General features: G+C 41.1%; 1 protein-coding gene across 2 annotated transcripts in view; it reads right to left on the bottom strand.

Annotated features, from left to right (window-relative positions):
- Window positions 1-17,893, bottom strand: part of DOCK11 (dedicator of cytokinesis 11) — a 1,219,508-nt gene that overhangs the window by 363,601 nt on the left and 838,014 nt on the right. For both annotated transcript variants that reach the window (XM_078688544.1, XM_078688546.1), the window contains one exon: window positions 16,627-16,738. In XM_078688544.1, the coding sequence (XP_078544670.1) occupies window positions 16,627-16,738 (112 nt within the window). The remainder of the gene's footprint in view (window positions 1-16,626; window positions 16,739-17,893) is intronic.

The raw sequence follows: 17,893 nt of genomic DNA, 5'->3' as shown, positions 1-17,893 counted from the left end.
ATAAATGCTGTGACATAAAACCTGGTATGTGGACATACTCCTGTACAGTCACCCCAGGTTATAAATGCCCCCTAGATGGATTCAAGTAAAGCCTCCACTCACCCTAGGTTCAACCAAATTGGTAATACCATGTTCTAGGCCCCATTTACATACCGAAGTAGCTTTCTATCAGTGACCGTATCTTATCATACAGTACAACATACATACACACATACATACATGCCTGCATTCATACATAGAGTGAGCTTTCAGGCAGCCCTCTTCAGCTATTGGCTGTTGACATTTTTAATAAGTTGCTATTGGATGGGTGGACTGTCCTGGTAGCCACAATATTTTGTGGAAAGTTAAATGGGTCTTTAAATACTCCCCAGTTGTAAACTTTCCACTTTTGTGCCAGCTCCATGCCCCATACCGAACTGCAAACTCCCACCTACAACTCCAGTCTATGATGTGACCCCTGCTGCGCCCCACCACCTCCTTCTATTTTGCATTGGCATGCTTGAATTTTGGTTTTGCTTGTTGAATACCTTCACAACCTTTGGCATAACCAAATCTAAACAAAATAGCCTCAGTACTGGCATGTGCATGCAGAGCATCATGGGGGTATGACTATTCATTTCTGTAATACATGGTATTTTGAGAGATGCATACAAAAGTGGCGGCCATATTAGAGTATTAGAGTAGGAGTTAGTGAGCAGTGTACTGAAAGAGGAAATCGCTTACACCTAGGTTGGAAAACAAGATATATACAAAAATATTGTTTTCCTTTCTTTTAAAAGTTCACATACTCATACAAAAGCATTAATACACTCACAATTATGTATTTTTTTAGTTCCTTTTTATTTACTAAACTACACGTTCTCTTGATCACATCAGTAGTCTGAAATTATTTAGTGTTTAAATATTACCCTCCCTTTGACTGAAATTGGAATCCGTTTTGTGAAATCTTCAGAGTGATACTTGTGACTCGGAGAGTGTGCAAATCAATTTTTATCCCTGACTATGGTCTGTGTAGTTTCAGTGGTGTGCTGCTCAATTTTGAAAGAGGGAATGTTTGTGACAACAACACATTTTCTCCACATCTGGTGAATTTTGCCATTTAGGTTGTCTAATCAAGCCATATATATTTTCCAGTTCACTGTATATCTATCAGGAAGCGTAGCTGAAGATAATGCTTACCTTTTAAGACTTGGACAGAAAGGGAAAGCAATACACAAAACCATCTCAGGTAAGTAAAGACTAGCAATCGCTGCAGTGTCAGCGCTGTCCGGACTGAGTTTTGCATATGTGAACAAAACAATACATAACAGTGTTATGAACTCCCATTTAGTATGGTGATGATGTGAATATTGTGAATAGCTGGATATAACTTCCCTCATCACCCACAGAATCTTTGCTAGGCAAAGAGATATAATGTTGCAGCAGACAAGAACTAGCAATGCAAATAGAAGATTTCCTTTGTTAAAAACACTAGCTTCCTTTGTACTTATTTGAAGGTCATCAGGAACACAGGGAAGTATTTCAAGGAAATCTGCTCGGATGATGGAAGTCAACTTTGAATATTTTAAACATTTAATATATACTCTCCTTCAAAACCGTAGTACTGTTTCATTACACTTGAAACTTATCCTGCAATGGTACAGGAAGAATTCTTTAATCAGGACTATGAAATCAATGCTACGAAAAAGCATAAGGTATTAGAATTCTAGTGTGTTTACTTGAGTTGCCATGATAGGAACTGCAGATTAATATTGTGTGGTAATTTCCTTGCACCGACATAAGATTCAAATAGAAACTACAACTCATTTACCAAAGTGTGCTTAGTGCCAAGATTGAGGTAGTTATTAAACTCATAGAGAGAAGTGTTAGACAATAAATACTCCTCTCTTTTATTAGAAGTGCAGAGAACTGGTTACACAGAATTATTTCTAAGTTATATTAGTTTACTATTACAATCAAGGGGCTCATTGACCCCGACTGACACCGTTGCGGATTGGGAAGCGACCGACCTCAGGTTGGCGGTTCCAACCATCTAATTTCGATGCAACAGCGTTTGGTGTGGTCGGAAACATCCATTTGTCAATAGGTGCTTGTGCGGCAGGCAGAAACCTCCTGCAGTACAAGCTCCCATTGAAAAAGGGAAGTTTGTAAACATCCCTGAATCATGGTGCCTGCCACAAAGTGCAGGGATGTTGGGGGCACCATAGGGGCTCCCCCCAGCCCTTATGCGGAGGCCGCATAGGGAAGGAGGCCCTGTTAGGGGCCCCCAATATCGCTTTCTGGAATGTCTATTGGAAATCAATATCTTAATCCCGACGGTGTAAACCATCCGGCCGGCCAGCCCGCCGGCTTAGACTCCGACCGCCGGCATCATAATACAGCGGTCGGACTTTAAACCTACCATGTCGGTCGGATGGTCGGAGGCTTTCTAACCAACATCGTAATGAGGCCCTAAGTGTGAAACTGTTATGACTGGTACTAATGATATCTCTTTGCCATGAGACACACAATACACACTGCAGACTTCAGGGTGCAGCAAAAATAATGAGTAAGAGTGGCAGAGTCCTGTGTCTGTGTTTTTCCTCTTATCCCATTCCCTTTTCCCCTTTTCTATTGCTGGCCCCTTTCCTGTGCATGTAATCTATTATGGAGTCAGTGAGGGTTGGATTAGTGCATCAATCCTGTTGGATCCTGAGCACAAGTTTAATGCATTCTGACAATGTCATTATAGATAAAACTCCTCTCACCATAACTTGGTCGGGCCTCAGAGGCAGCTCAAACTATGGGGTAGAGAGAAAGGTGTTTTAACAAAATATTGAGGTTTTAATGTTGTGATAGGAAAATATTGTGTTAAAAATATTGTTAGCACCGGGGAGTGGACTGGTGTGCTGTGCAGGAAAAAACCCTGTTCGAGGCCCATGGCTGTCTTGCTAAATACCAGAGGGTCTGGGGCAAGGGGATGAACCAGCTAGAAGGATTAGAATTGTCATCTGCCTCTATTCATGAATGCAAAGTCCATATGCTGTGGTTGTAGATCGACCCAACTATTTCTACCTTATCCACGCAATTGTACCATAAAATGCTGTCAAAAACTGATCAAGTGTGTTATGCTTCTATATGTTCTTTCAAAAATCAATAACATTATCAAAGAACATATATATATTGATAGTGCAGAAGTATCATATCACAGAATATCACTGTCTTTATTATCGTTTTTTGGTCTATATATGTTGTATTAAATACACATTATTTAATACAGTTTATATAAGTATAGTTGCAAAAACGAATTTTTGGCAAAATTATATATAAATATATATCAATTATAATAATATAATAATTATTAGTGTTAGTATATTTGTTATATTTTATTTGAAAATTAAAGTTTGTAATTTAAAATGTATAATATATATTTTTTAATTGAGTTAGTAATTTATAATGTAATAGTGGAGTGTTAGGTTTGTATGGGGACTAGGATTGGAAATGATCAGTATTGTTTAATGCTATTGTTATTTCTTATGCTGTAAAATTTAAAACTTTAACTGCTTTATAATTATTTTAACTATTTAAATGTTATTTTATGCATTTAAGTTTAATTTGCGATTGTTAATGCATATTTACATTTTTGAATCTTAGTCCTGTACTAGAGGGTTGCTGGTTTTTTGTAGCGGAATAGTGTGGAAAGTCGTTTTTTAAATTATTATTAATTTTATAATAATACTAATTGTTTATTAATTATGGAAATTATTATGAATCATTTAAATTGTTTTCATTTTTAATTGTTGTTTTAAAAAAAAATATTACCTATATTATTTGTGGTTTTTAATTCATATTTTAGTAGAGGGTTGCTAGATTTGTAGGTGAAAATGGGGTGGGAAATTTATTAAAATATCCAAATATATTAATGTTAATGTTAATTAAATTTCACTAGCGAGGCTCTCGAGGCCCTGTTCGGTTGCATCGTATTAGCAGGGCTGTAACCCACGACAGCAGGTCAGCGGGTTACTGCTCCTGACCGATGTCGGATGGACCTGAGTCCGTCCGACATCGGAATCGGCCCCTAAGTATTTACTGACCAGTAGATGGCAGTGTGACATGAAATAGGCTGCTCTTCTAACTAGATTTTTTATTTTGCATAGTTTTATATAGTGCGAACTTGACCCAAACCATATCGGGTATCAGAGCACTTTACATAGCACCAATTACGTTACATGAGGACACACATTCATTTTTGTTAGGCACGGGGAGATTAAGTGATTTGCCCAGAATCACAGGATGTTTAGCGTCTTTACCGAGACTCGAACTCCGATCCTCAGGTCCGAGGTCGAGCGCCCTAGCCGTTAGGCCCTTTTTAGGTCTCGCCTACGCAGCGTGCATGCGCTGCATAGGAAAAAGACCTTTAGCCATTGGTTCCCATCTTCACCCAAAATCGTGCACGAGTTGCATTGCTTTCAATGGCAACGCTTGCACGTTTGGCGATTCCCTTGCGGGAGCGAGCAGCTGGCGCCATATGTTATCAATTATCGTGCCTTGCTGCTCGCTCCCACGAGGGAATCGAGTAGGCCCCCTCCTCTCTCTCCTCCCACTGCTACCTCGTGAGGTGCGCGCTTGTGCTTGTTTTCTCAGCAAACTCTTTGTGTAACATCATATAGGAGGTAAAGTCAGCACTTTTCCTTAACTACTGATGCTTATAGCTAGGAGAAAATTCATGGCCTTCAGATTCTCATTCTACACAGAGCACGGCTTGGCATTTCCAAGGAGAAGAGTGGCGACAGGTTAGATTTTGTTTACAGAAGCAGAAGAACCCATTTTGCTCTCTCCAACTCACCTTTCCTTCGAAAACTTGCTTTTAATGCATAATATTAAACGGTGTAAGGAATCTATGGACTCTTTTGGGAAAAGTACAGTATCATGAGATCGGTATAGTTTCAGACATACTTATTCTATATATTTTTTATGTGAATTTGATGATGTTCAAACCTACTAGTTGCATAATTTCAAGTGGCGACAATTCTGACGGTCCTGGTGGTCCTCTGGCTCTTGTAGGCAAGCCAGACTTTTGGCACGGTTGTTCATATAAATTGGCTGGCTTGCCCACTTCTAAGCCCCAAGTGCACTAGTCTCTCACCGTTCCAGACTGCCGTTTATGCACTGTATGTTGGCGGTAATGGTGCGCGTGACACTGGTCAGCCGCCCCAAAGCCTCGTGCAGCACCTGCGCCTCGGTAGTGTTCAGGGGCGCATTGGACTCCATCGTACGTGGAAATTGACAGCTTGTTTTCTATATGAAACTTTGGCACCTTCTATTGGACACAGTCCAAAGTTGACACTATGTCACGTGAGTGATGTGGAATGAAGCTAAAGAAAAGACTAGAATTCTAATCTTTGCGAACTTCACGGCCATCATAACTGCTTTCCTTTCTCATAATGGTAAATATAGGTTTTTATCCAATGCATCTGCCCTTTTCAGAAAGCATCTTTGCTAACACTGTTAGCAGCAGCCTAACAGCATTAGTTTAGAGCAAAACACATTTATCAGTATGTACGATTTAAAATATTTTAGAAATATAGGTACATGTACAACACAGAGACAATGAATATGATACTTTGTTTTGAATCGCAAAATTTACATAGCACTTACTACCCCTATGTGTGGCGCTGAAGCGCTTCCCAATATCAATCAATCAGTGGGACAATCAGTTACATGTTGCGGCGCGAAGCTTCATACAAATTGTGAGACGGATTCACGTTAAGCCCTCAAATAAGAGATCACACACAGTTTCTACGCAGCTCCTTCTCATTTTGATATGTAAAGAAATACAAAGGCGAACCCCAAACTGCCTTGCTTCAAACACCGAGACAACAACTGGAAAATATCCTTGTAATGCCAACATTTCACTCTGGGGTGTGGATAAAGTAATAAAACAAGAACACCAAGGATATTGTGCTGGATAACTAAACACTTATATGGTCCCAAAGGTTAGACCTATTGGCTATGCCAATGCTTGTTTATGGTGCACACGCAGTGCAGTGCACATTCTCAGGCCACTGTTCTGCCTGGCGTTAATGGGAACTGGCGTGCAGGCTCTTTTCTCTTGGAGGGAGGCAGTGAGCCCCATGAAGCCCTCGGCCCCCGCAGTACGTCATGGCCGATGTGAGGGGTCTGCCGAGAGCCCCAGATGAATGCTAGCGCAGCTGCAGGACAGTCGGAGTCTGGACAGCTGGACCTTCACTGCAGGCAAGAGCCACCATCTCCAGCGCCCTGGAGAAGGAAGGGAGGTCACCTCACCTGACGCCGCAGCCAACAACAGCCTGCAGCTGAGAATTAAGCTGAGCAGAAAGCTGCATGAGCTGGAACTGGAAGGTGAATCAGGGAGAGGGTGGCGGGAGCACAACAGTGAGAGAGGGTCAAGCTGCAAGGGTGGTCGGTGTGTGCTTCTGCATGTTAGTGTGTGTGTGCCTGTGCAGCAGTCTGAAGTCTGCTAGAGAACGTGTGTGTGTGTGCATGCATGCATGCGTGCGAGGTGTTTTGAGTACCAAAAAGTAATTTTTAACATTATTTTTTAAAATAGTTATTATTTCTAGCATCGTGATTGGTGCTTTATCATGCTAGCCATGTTCAGACCCCACAGGTCCTCGTACCCACACAGCATGACCATAGCCACGTGCTCACCTGAGCAGCAATTTGGAGAAAATCGCTCTCGCGTGTCAAGTCCTCGCTCAATCAGAGCCCACAATTAGCTCATGAGCCTCACCTGCCTGGCCTTCCGCCAATTGAAGCATCTGCCACTCCGGCACAGAAACCGCAGCTGCGCTTAGGAGCTCCACGCGCTGCTCCAGATGCAAGTATTCTTTCATTGCAAGACAGGCTGGCATAGTACTCTCACCAAAGTGTACTTTGGGATATCCAGTCCAAGTAGCTAACATTATAGTCAGTGCGTAACACAGGGCCCCACAGGCTTCACTACCCAAGCCCCCCATGCCCTCCTGTGTGTGCGATTGCTTAAACAAGAACAGCTGGCGGAAGTCTATTTTCCACCGAGATGAAAGTATAAAAAAAACCTTGTAAAATGATTACTGTTTTTACTGTGAGGCCTCTCAGGAGCTGAACAGGGTCAAATGGGTGCCAGGGGAACACGGATCGGACACTTGTAGATTTGGATGCCTCTGCCCTTTTTTTAACTAGGTCGCCCTTATTCCTTAACTGCTGTGCTTCAACGTCACTATTTGTTCAGGTGTTTGCAACCTGCCCTATAGTTGCACGTTTTTATTGGCTGCACATGATTGATGGTATCATCTGGATTACCTGCAGCTGCCTCTTTTCAACCTTAGATTGGTTTAACTTGTCATGCATCCTTTTTTATATAAACTTTCTTGAAAAGTCAAAGTACTATGGGCATCTAGTTTTTGCACCCAATTCCACTGGTTTGCCTTAAAGTCTTTCCTCCTTTGATTGCTAATCATCTCGTGATACATTTCCTTGCTAGAGCTAATCCAATCCCTAGAGTGAATTAGATAAAAGGTGGGTTCACCTCAGCATCTCCACAGCCATTGACACATGGAGCCTGTTCAGGTTCCCAAATGAAGCTTATATTTATGTTACCTGGCCAGTACAGCTACCTAAACACACCGCATTCCATAATATCACTAGGACCTACCAGTGCCCAGTGAGGACCTCTAAATACGCATTCCTTATTCTTTCTGTTAGATACTATGAAAACACTAAACTATAATGATATATGGAGGACACTTCATGGATTTCAAAAGGGGGTCACTTTCAGGAATTATAAATTTCACCACCAGTCTCGTATTGATTTTATTTTGATAAGTCATATTTTGGTTAAACAGGTTAAATCGGTGTGTCATTTACCCTTCCATCTTTCCGATCATACAGCCATTCTTCTTGAGTTAGAGGTTACGTCCAGGGCCTCTGCAAGAAACTGGTCCTTCGATAGAACAATCCTTGCCTCATCCGATATTATAGAGGCATTAAATCAGGAAGTACATTTTTTTGGGGAGATTAATCAGGGATCTGCCCCTCCTGGCATCACGTGGGACGCGTTTAAATCCACATTAAGGGGGTATTTAACCAACAAATCCGCATATAAAAACAAGATGTATAGGGAATCAGTAACTTCGCTCGAATTGGAGATTGAGGGAGTTCAAACACAAATCGACAGGTTCCAAGTAGCATCAGGGGCCATATTAGAGGACTTGCAGAATAAGCTAACAGTCTTAAAAGGAGATCTTTCCTCAGTTTTGAATGCGCGAGTCCTAGAGAGATGGGAGTCCAGCAAATTAGCCCACTTTGAATATGGGGAAGGCGCGGGTAAGCTCCTGGCCTGGAAGGCAAAGACAGACAGAGTCCGAAATAACATCAGTTCCATTAGTAAAGATGGAGTAACACATTCTACTGATGAGGGAATTAGTGGGGCTTTTAGGAGCTTTTTTAGCGAAATATATCGTGAGGACAAGAATGTACAACCAAATCAAGCTATGGAATGGTTGTCAGGGATTTCCCTTCCAGCTCTATCACTAGAACAAAGGAATGCTCTGGAGTGCCCTTTCTCAGTGGAGGAAGTACGTGCGGCCGTTCTTAACAGCAAAAAAGGTAGGGCTTCAGGGCCGGACGGACTACCATCTGAAATCTACAAAGTAATCTGTTCAGCAATCCTTCCCTTTTTAACGGACCTGTTTAATAATATCTTGCTGGACGGAGCGTTGCCCCCCACTTCTTGGGACAGGGCCTCTATCACTTTGATTCTAAAGCCAGGCAAACCAGCAACTAATTGCGGGTCATATAGACCAATCTCAATCCTTAACACAGATTACAAAATGTTTGCTTCGGTGTTAGCAAAAAGATTGGGAGCGGTGGCAAATAACATTCTCCACCTGGATCAGAAGGGATTTGTAAAAGATCGACAGCTATATGAGCTAACATATGACCTTATCGGCGCAATAGACATGGCCACGTTTACATCTCTTCCCCTGGCAGTTCTTACTCTGGATGCCACAAAGGCTTTCGATAGGGTTAACTGGGTATACCTATCGGAAGTCCTGGAAAAATTTAATATAGGTGATAACTTCAGGCAGGCTGTAAAACTCCTATACAAAGATCCCTCTGCCTCACTTTTGGTTAATGGGGAACTGACAGAGCCATTTAGTATTACGCGTGGAACCCGCCAAGGGTGTCCCCTCTCCCCTCTTTTGTTTGATTTATATATAGAACCTTTTGCCCAACTAATCCGTGACAACCCTAATATTAAACCTTTTATTTTTGAAGGGTGGGAGCGGAAAGTCGCTCTATATGCGGATGATGTTCTCATTTTTTCATCCGATCTGAGTTCTGCGTTTTCAACAGTGATATCCATTGCAGAAGAGTTCGGGGCCGTATCTGGCTACGAAGTCAACGCTTCTAAAACCGATATCATGGTTTGGAATCATCCGGTGCCGGTGGCAGGGGCACAGCCTAGTTCTATTCTGAGATATTTGGGCTTAAACATCTATGCAGATATTAATAAGATCGTCCCTCTAAATTTCGCACTCGTGGCTAAGGAGTGTCGTAGGATGATGAGAACATGGACAACTCTTCCTATCTCTCTGATAGGGAGGTCCAACTTGGTTAAAATGACTATTTTACCCAAGATTACGTTTTTGTTTAGCACTATACCTCTTTTTTTTATCAATCCATGATTGCAAAACTTCAAACCGAAATAAACACATTTATATGGAACCACCATACACCGAGATTGGCATGGAAGAAGATAAGACGTTGCCGAGAAAAAGGGGGCCTTGCGGCACCAGATTTGCAGTATTATGGAAGGGCCTTCCAACTCTCTCACGTTAGGATGCTTTTAAAAACTCCTAATTCCTCTGGGTGTGGGAAACTATTTTCAGCTCTTCTTAAAGGGGAAAAAGTTAGCTCTGTGAACTTTTTGTTAAAGTTCGGTGACCCTAAGTACTTCAAGAAAGTCAAGCTTAAGGTATTAAGGGACCTAGCTAGAACATGGGGCAATTTTAGACGTGCACTTAAACTTGATTACTATCACAGTAGGGCCCCACTTTGGGATTCACCGGGTTCTCCCTCTTGGCTCTTAGATAGCCTAGCTTTACCTATTAGAGAGGCAGGTCTTACATCATGGGGAGACCTGTTTGTCGAAGGTACTCTATTTTCTTGGGAGACTGAGTATAAAAATAGGTAGGCATTTCTCAAGATTTAAATTTTTTCAAATTCAGAGTTGGGCTCATGCTCAGAGTCAGGGTAGGGGTAGATTTAAAATAGGTGCTGAGAATAATCTATTATCCCACCTGATAGATAAACCACCTTTTAAGAAAGAGATCACACTGTGGTATAATCTCATGATAGACGAGACTGATGGTGAATTTTTGCTCCCCCGTTCGCTCTGGGAAACATATATCACTAACATAGATGTGGAGAGTTTGTGGCTAGAATCGTTTAAAATCCTGGGGGACATTGTGAAACCCTCATGGTTTCGTCGTAACCATCTGTTCACATTGCACAGGGCGTACTATTCTCCATTACGTCTATCAAAATTTCCCAATAATGCTTCGGTTGCTTGTCCTAGATGCGGCTTGGTAGCTGCATCAGATTTTCACATGTTTTTTAAGTGCCCATCCCTAACATCATTTTGGAACGAGATCTGTGTGTCCCTCTCCCTGGCGGTAGGGTCTCAAGTCAGTCCTTGCCCTGTGTTATTTTTTTTTGGCATCCTACCAGAGCTTTGTGGTATGGGGGAAAAAATTGGTCTTCTATGGGTGTTTGCTGGCTAGGAGAGAAATCTGTAAACGATGGAAAGAAAAGGCACCTCCACTTATTACAGATTGGCATGCATCTACGCTACAGACATCAAAATTAGATATGACCAGAGCTGGGAACCCAAATAAGAGAACATTTTGGCTACTCTTGAATTGGTAATCATGGAATATAATAGCTTGGGGTTTTTTTTTGGTTTTTTTCCCCCCCAGGTCCAATGATTTCGCTGCTTGGAAGGGTCTCATTAATGGGTCCCCTTTTGGCTACACATACCCCACAAGGGTGATTTCGGTTACGAAGTGGGTATAATATGGCAGCATCCTAGCCTAGATGGTACCATGTAACGAATAAGAGGTCGATGCTATCCACTGTGGGGATCTCCGGCAGTAATCATTATTATCCCCCTCCCAGTATATCTGGGTCAGTGTCCCTGTCATCTCCTCTATCTTTCTGTTACTATATGGTCACCAAGGGCGAATATGAGGACAAAAAAAAAAAAAAGCATTCCTTATTCTTTGCCTTCGTCAATAAACTGCCTCTAAAATCGGGCAGAGAGAAATGGTGATCTCTAAAATATTTAATATCTTCAATGCAAAAAAAAATCCAAATATTCATGTCTTATTATTTCTTTACAGATAAATATGTTTTCATTGAGATGGAGGAAGATGTCCAGAAGCCAACAATTCAGTCGACAGGTATCAGAACAAACAACTTTTTACACTTTTCTTGACACCGAGGTGAGTGGAAAAGTTGTAAGTACTATTTGTGACAACGCTTGTGATTGAGCAGTATTGTACTGAGACAATGAGAAAATGTGTCTGTTTTTTTTGTCATAGAAGTATTGCGAGCGCCCTCTGTCTCCCTTTGTGATATGAAAGGATCATTTGGATATTTTCGTCTGCCGAAAGACAAGTAAAACACAATGCAGCTGTTAATCTATTTTACTTTTCTGTAAGGAGAAACATGTTTCTAACAGAGAAAGCAACATGACAATATGGCTTGATAATGGTTTGAAAGTCATATATAAGCTGCATCTTCTATTGAAGATAGGAACTATGTGTAGGCCTTTCTTCAATTTTGTAACGTGAAGCTGTGAGCATGGAGAGTGGCGATCTTGCAATGGAGTTTGTAATGTTTATGTTATCTCTAATACAAGACAGACCCAGTGTACTTGAGTGCAATCTTGGGCTCGGCTGGTGGTATTTTTCTAGGTTTTGGCGCCACAAGGGAAAATCCACCTTACGTAATTCTAAATGGATTATTCTTAAAACGGTGCTATAAGGAGAAGAGAACCACACTCCCTCTTCTGGTTTAGGTCTAGAGCTTTACAAAGCTTGAGACTCCTTAGCACACGTTTTATATTTCAAGTAGTATACATGGGTTTCCACCATACATCAATCATGCATTCATAAATAATTCAGTTTCTTTTTAGTCAGGGTTGTCGTTGGTGTTGTTTAATTCCTGGAGACGTCACAGCCAACACGTGTTTCGTCGTTAAGGGAATGTAACCCACGACTTTCTCAAGGCTATTCTTCTTATTGCCGCTTTTTAGTTATTGAATGAATGAATCACTGCTTCATACATACCGCAGGGGGGACGGAGGTCCAAGAAAGAGAGCTACAGAGAAAGCTGCCTATCCGATAACCAACACACTGGTTACAACGTAAGAAAACACATGCCACGAACAAAGTCCCCAAACAGAACCCCTTGAGGGTTGGAATTATCACCTCAATAACTAAAAAGCGGTAATAATAAGAATAGCCTTGAGAAAGTCGTGGGTTACATTACCTTAACGACGAAACACGTGTTGGCTGTGACGTCTCCAGGAATTAAACAACACCAACGACAACCCTGACTAAAAAGGAACTGAATTATTTATGAATGCATGATTGATGTATGGTGGAAACACATGTATACTACTTGAAATATAAAACGTGTGCTAAGGAATCTCAAGCAAAGTACTTGAGTGCAAGCATGGAGGCAAAAAGAAAAATGCAAATCAGATAGCGCACCCAAAAGTTGGACATTTTTACAATATTTTCATGAATGGGCTGCTCATAATTTGTAAAGTTATGCTAATTAAGCTGCCTCTAATCTGATGTAATAAACTGGACTTATTAGAATCTCTTAACTTTGCTCAAATATTGAATAGAAATAAGGTTTGTGGATAAGCTTGTCCTTAAAACAAGGTCAGGCATCTATAGGTCACTTTTGTTTTTAAAATAGTTAAAATCCTTTTAGGCTTGATTGTAATTTGAAGTTGTATCTTACTGCTGCATCTGATCATGCCACTTCTTAACTCCTAACTAGGGCTGTGCAAATTGTTTTATACAGACAATGTGGAGTTTGCAAACTGCTAAGCTCATGGAGGTTTTTTTTAAAATAAGGTGGACGCTATAGCAGTCATTCGGAGCAAGGGGAAACCACTCCTGATGCAGCTGGGTACCACAAGGTGCAGCAGGTGGACTGGTGATGCTTGGTGGCAGCCCCCATCCAGAGCCACAACACTGTGCATGTCTACTGGCTCAGCCCAAGCCACTCAGACTTTACCTTGTAAAATCAGCAACGCTTCCCCATATGCCAAGATGTCTAGTGGACCAACCCAGAGCTGCACTACATAATCCCATCATTTCAGTTTCTCCATCCCCCCATAAGCTCTCAGGTGTGTTCCCTACCTCATGAGGTCTTATTCCTCATTTGGGCCACGGACTGGGAATCTTTGTTTCACCAAATCCAGAAAGATTTGCCCCCCTTTCTCAGAGGTGTCATTTCCAACTTGGTGGATGCAGGTTTGCCCATCGGGTATCCATATTCCTAACGTCTGTCTAAAATAAGTTTTCCCTTAATTCAGAGGGATTTTACTATAATAATATGAGAAAACTAAAGCTTCTCTTTACAATATCAGAACATTTTGCAAATCCTTATCCTGTCAGTATGTGTTTCTCTGACAGCAAATTTAGCTGTCTTTGCATTTAAATCGAATTGGCCCTGTACTTAACTTTGTAGTTCACATAGGACCCAACATGTAAAGGAGCATGATTCCTGTTGAGGTCTGTGTACACGCTGAAATGAAAGACTTGTCTTATACTACTAAAGATAACTTCTATAAGAACTGCAGAATTATATAGGATATACTTATATTCAAAAGTTCAATGAAAAGTCAGAGACCCACAATATTGAAGTACAGACACTTCAAACCACAGTATGATTGTAAGTTGGCTTCTAATTGGCTAATGCATCGGAATGAAGCCATTGACTTAAAATTCCATGTCTGATGAGGTATTCAACAGGGACATCTTATTAAAGTAAGCATTGACCAAACACTGTTTTTGAATGGCATTCATGGTTTAATAAGTTGCTGATCCCGTTAATGTATACAGAGCCATTATGATTCTTGCACACCTCAATATCAGTAATATTTTTTTATAAAAGAGCATAATATCTAATGTGGGGACTTTACAGACATACTTCATTTTCTGCTTATTCTACTTGTTCTGCTTGTTTGAAAAATAATGCTTATTAGTACAACAGAGGTAATGGAAAATCGAATCTAGATACACTTTACTGAATACTTTCCAGTATGAAAGCTTACAGCAAATTGTCATATCCGTGGATGATGTAATTAGTGATGTGAGGAGAGATCTCATCAATAATGTCATTTAAGATGCCATCAGTGATATCATAAATGATAGCATTTAACATGGCATGAATGATTTCATATGTGAGGTCCATAAGCAGGATATGGTCAGGGTATAGTTAGCTCAGTAAGCTATAAATAGTGACGTTCAGTGGTTTTTTGCTTTAAACTTGGGTTACCTTATTATTACAAGTAACTACAAGGTCACTTTAAACATTTGTTTTTTTCAGTGAATTTCTACTGTTTTTAAAACGTATGTTAAATTCTTAAAACCATACCTATTAATAACGTCATTTTAACAATTTTGTTTCAGTGAGATTCTGGCGGTTTTTTATTATATCCATTCAACTCTCCTACTGAATACAGCTTTTGGCCATATGCAGCAGGAGGTTGGCCACAGGTCAACTTTCTGGATGCAGGTTTACCCATTGACCATCCATATTCCTAACTTCTGTAAACAATTAAGAAAACCTATAAACATTGGCTTTCGTACATTTACAGCGAAGGACCAGAATGCCATTTCTCCAATTAACTGACTATGTTATGGTAAGAAATCTACAAATGTTATGTATATTAACTGAAGGTTTATTGTAGGTTTAGTCCTATGTTTTTCCTTGATTTCCAACTGTTGGATAGTAAGGGCCTGATTTAGATTTTAAGTGTGGTAGGGTATGCTCAGACGTGAGTCCCTTGCTCACTTGGCCACTGGATTCAAGATAGCCTGGCTGATGAGGATTATGAATCCGAAACCGGTCCCAGGATACTTGTTTCCGGTCCATGGAAGACATGGCTTGGCAGTTCGGGCTGGACTGTTCCCATAAGGCACAGGGTCAGACTGATTTGCATATAGCCATGTCTGAAATGGGGTGGCTGAGTGAGCTAAAGAATGGTGATGGATTAAACCCAGATCAGTTGACTGGGGGTGAGTGTTTGATTTGCTCAAACGCTCCGTCCATCATCCCCTTTTGTATCGCCCTGATTTAGATTTTGGCAGATAAGGTCCCGCCATTGTTTTTTCGACAGTCTTCCAGCCCACCGACTTGTCAATCCGCCTGCTGCATGTAAATCTTGGCTGGTGCATAGGTAAAATACGCAACAATTCTGCTGCCTCCGGCAGGAATCTTCACCTGCTTCGGCGGTGCCATAGGCAGAGGGGGCTGACTGCGGAACTCCAGCCAAGAGTCCCACTGAGCAGAATACGATGTGGCTTTCCGTTGAAGCAACTGTGGACGGAATCCCTCCTACTTTGAGTTGGCGGAATTGAAGGAAATGTGGTAAAAATCTACCTTTTATCCTGCTTCCCGCTTTCATTTCAGTCTCCTACACCATTGCCCAGGTCCCTCCTTTGCTACCCCGACTCCACCACAAAGCCAAACAACTGCGTTATCGCCGAGAGCTAAGGATAACTACCTGGACAATTGTCCTACTATATATTGTGTGTTGACAATTGCTATAGCCTTGTGTATATCTGTATTGCTCTTACATTCAATTTATTCTCAGGTGTAATGCAGTAGTGTACTGATAGTAAATTGAACACACCTGTATCAACACTTAAAAATAAAAAATTGTTGTTGTGGTGCTTGGGGGTTTTGTACTAGTGGTGCCTGTGGGTGGGCACTCAATAGTCTGTGTATGTCGTGTGAGTGGCATGCAGTATTTAACACAAAGTGACATAACACATTTCCTACATATGTTTTTTATGCAAACATGACACAAATGTGAATTGACACAAAAATAAGTTGTACTTACCAATCTCCACTCCACCAGGAACTCACTCCATCAGCAAACCGCCATCAACACACCCCCAGCAAAACAGGAACATCTAAATTGGCTTGGCGCAAACCAGCCTGCCTAACGGCGAAGGAGTACTGTTAGCCAGCAGAGAAGACCGTCGCTGCGGCGGTCTACTGTCTATAGCTGCCACAACTAAAAAGAGTGTGCGGACCACGTCAGCTTGACAGAGAACTTGGAACCACCTCTGACAGCAAATGCAACTTTGTGTGCATTTAAATTGAATCGGGCCCTGCACCTAACTTTCTAGTTTACACAGGAGCCCCTCTAAAAAGAAACATAATTAGCCATGAAGATTTGCCTAAACATATTACATTCATTCAGTCGCCTCAACATATTACATTAATTCAAAATTTACAACTACACGAAAAATCAATCATTTAATTGATCAGTGTTTTTTTTATAGCTTTTCATGCGAAGTCATTTACCTTCAGATATCATTTTTGTTACAAAAAGGTAGCAAGTGAGGAGACTTTTAATTTCATATGGGTCGAGTCTGTTGTAGTGGGAGAAGCTGCTCCTTGTTGAGCTTCTTCGCATCTGCAGGAAAAGAAAACAGATCAGCTTCCGTCTTCATAGTCCCAATGCTCACAAACTTTGAAATCAGATGCAGCAGCGAGGAGTCATTTAACGCAATAAAACTTATTTTTTAAAGTGGTCGCTCTCATGACTGCACTAACAAAAGATGCCTAATACAAATAGATCTAAATATTGAACTGAATAATTCTCTTCCAATTATTTTACATCACACTAAATACATGTTCAAATTAATGAGCTCACTCACGTTCAACGCTAAATCAATCCAGCAAACCACTTGCCTGAGATACAGAAATTGCCAAACCTTGCTCAGACGCCTTGCATATGCTGGTTAGCACGCTTGTTTTTAAGGTCATTGTTTTGACAGCATAGCTGTCAAACAAACATATTGTTTGTAATAAGAACCTATAGTGGACTTTGGGTCTGCCTTTGCTCATGATTCAATGGCTTTCTTGTTTTTGACCCTGTATATCGCTAGATGCCTTTTAGCTATGGTCATGCTATAAAAATACCATATACATAAATGTATATCTGAGCTCCCTACTTCTGCTATATAGCTTTCATTCCATTCTTGTGCTATTCTTGCTTTAGAAGAATATTGTTTGCAACTTTTTGATTAGATACATTATATCATTCTATCGAGTGAGGAACTATTTCACAGCTCAAAATTAGACAGAATCATCACAAATTAGATACTTTTTTTGTGCATATGTTCCCTAGAGAAAGCAATCCTTTTTAGTTTCTTTATGGTAGGAGTTTTTTGTTTTATGAGTTAACCCGTACTTGCTTGAGAGCTTGCCTCAAAAGTATTGCCCTACTGTGTTGTCAATATGGACAGTGTTAGACCTGGCATCCTTGGCGTGGTTTCCCCCTATCTTTTTGCCTCTACCTCCTGTATTTTTGATGCTGTGCTGGATTTCGTTTTTGCTGGTTTAGATGCTTTGGACACTCTGCCACTGCTGATCAGTGTCCGAGTGTAAGTGCTCCCTGTGTAAATTGTTATTGTGACTGGATACACATGATTGGCATATTTGTATCACCAAAGAAGTCCCTAGTAAAGTGCACTGGGTGTGCCAGGGCTGGTGATGGCAAATGCTACTAGTGGGCCTGTAGCACTGATTGTGCCACCCACATGAGTAGCCCTAAAATGGTGTCTCA

The sequence above is a fragment of the Lissotriton helveticus genome, chromosome 4_1 (assembly GCF_964261635.1).
Source record: "Lissotriton helveticus chromosome 4_1, aLisHel1.1, whole genome shotgun sequence".
Taxonomy (NCBI): domain Eukaryota; kingdom Metazoa; phylum Chordata; class Amphibia; order Caudata; family Salamandridae; genus Lissotriton; species Lissotriton helveticus.
This window is presented reverse-complemented; position numbering and strand designations above follow the sequence as displayed.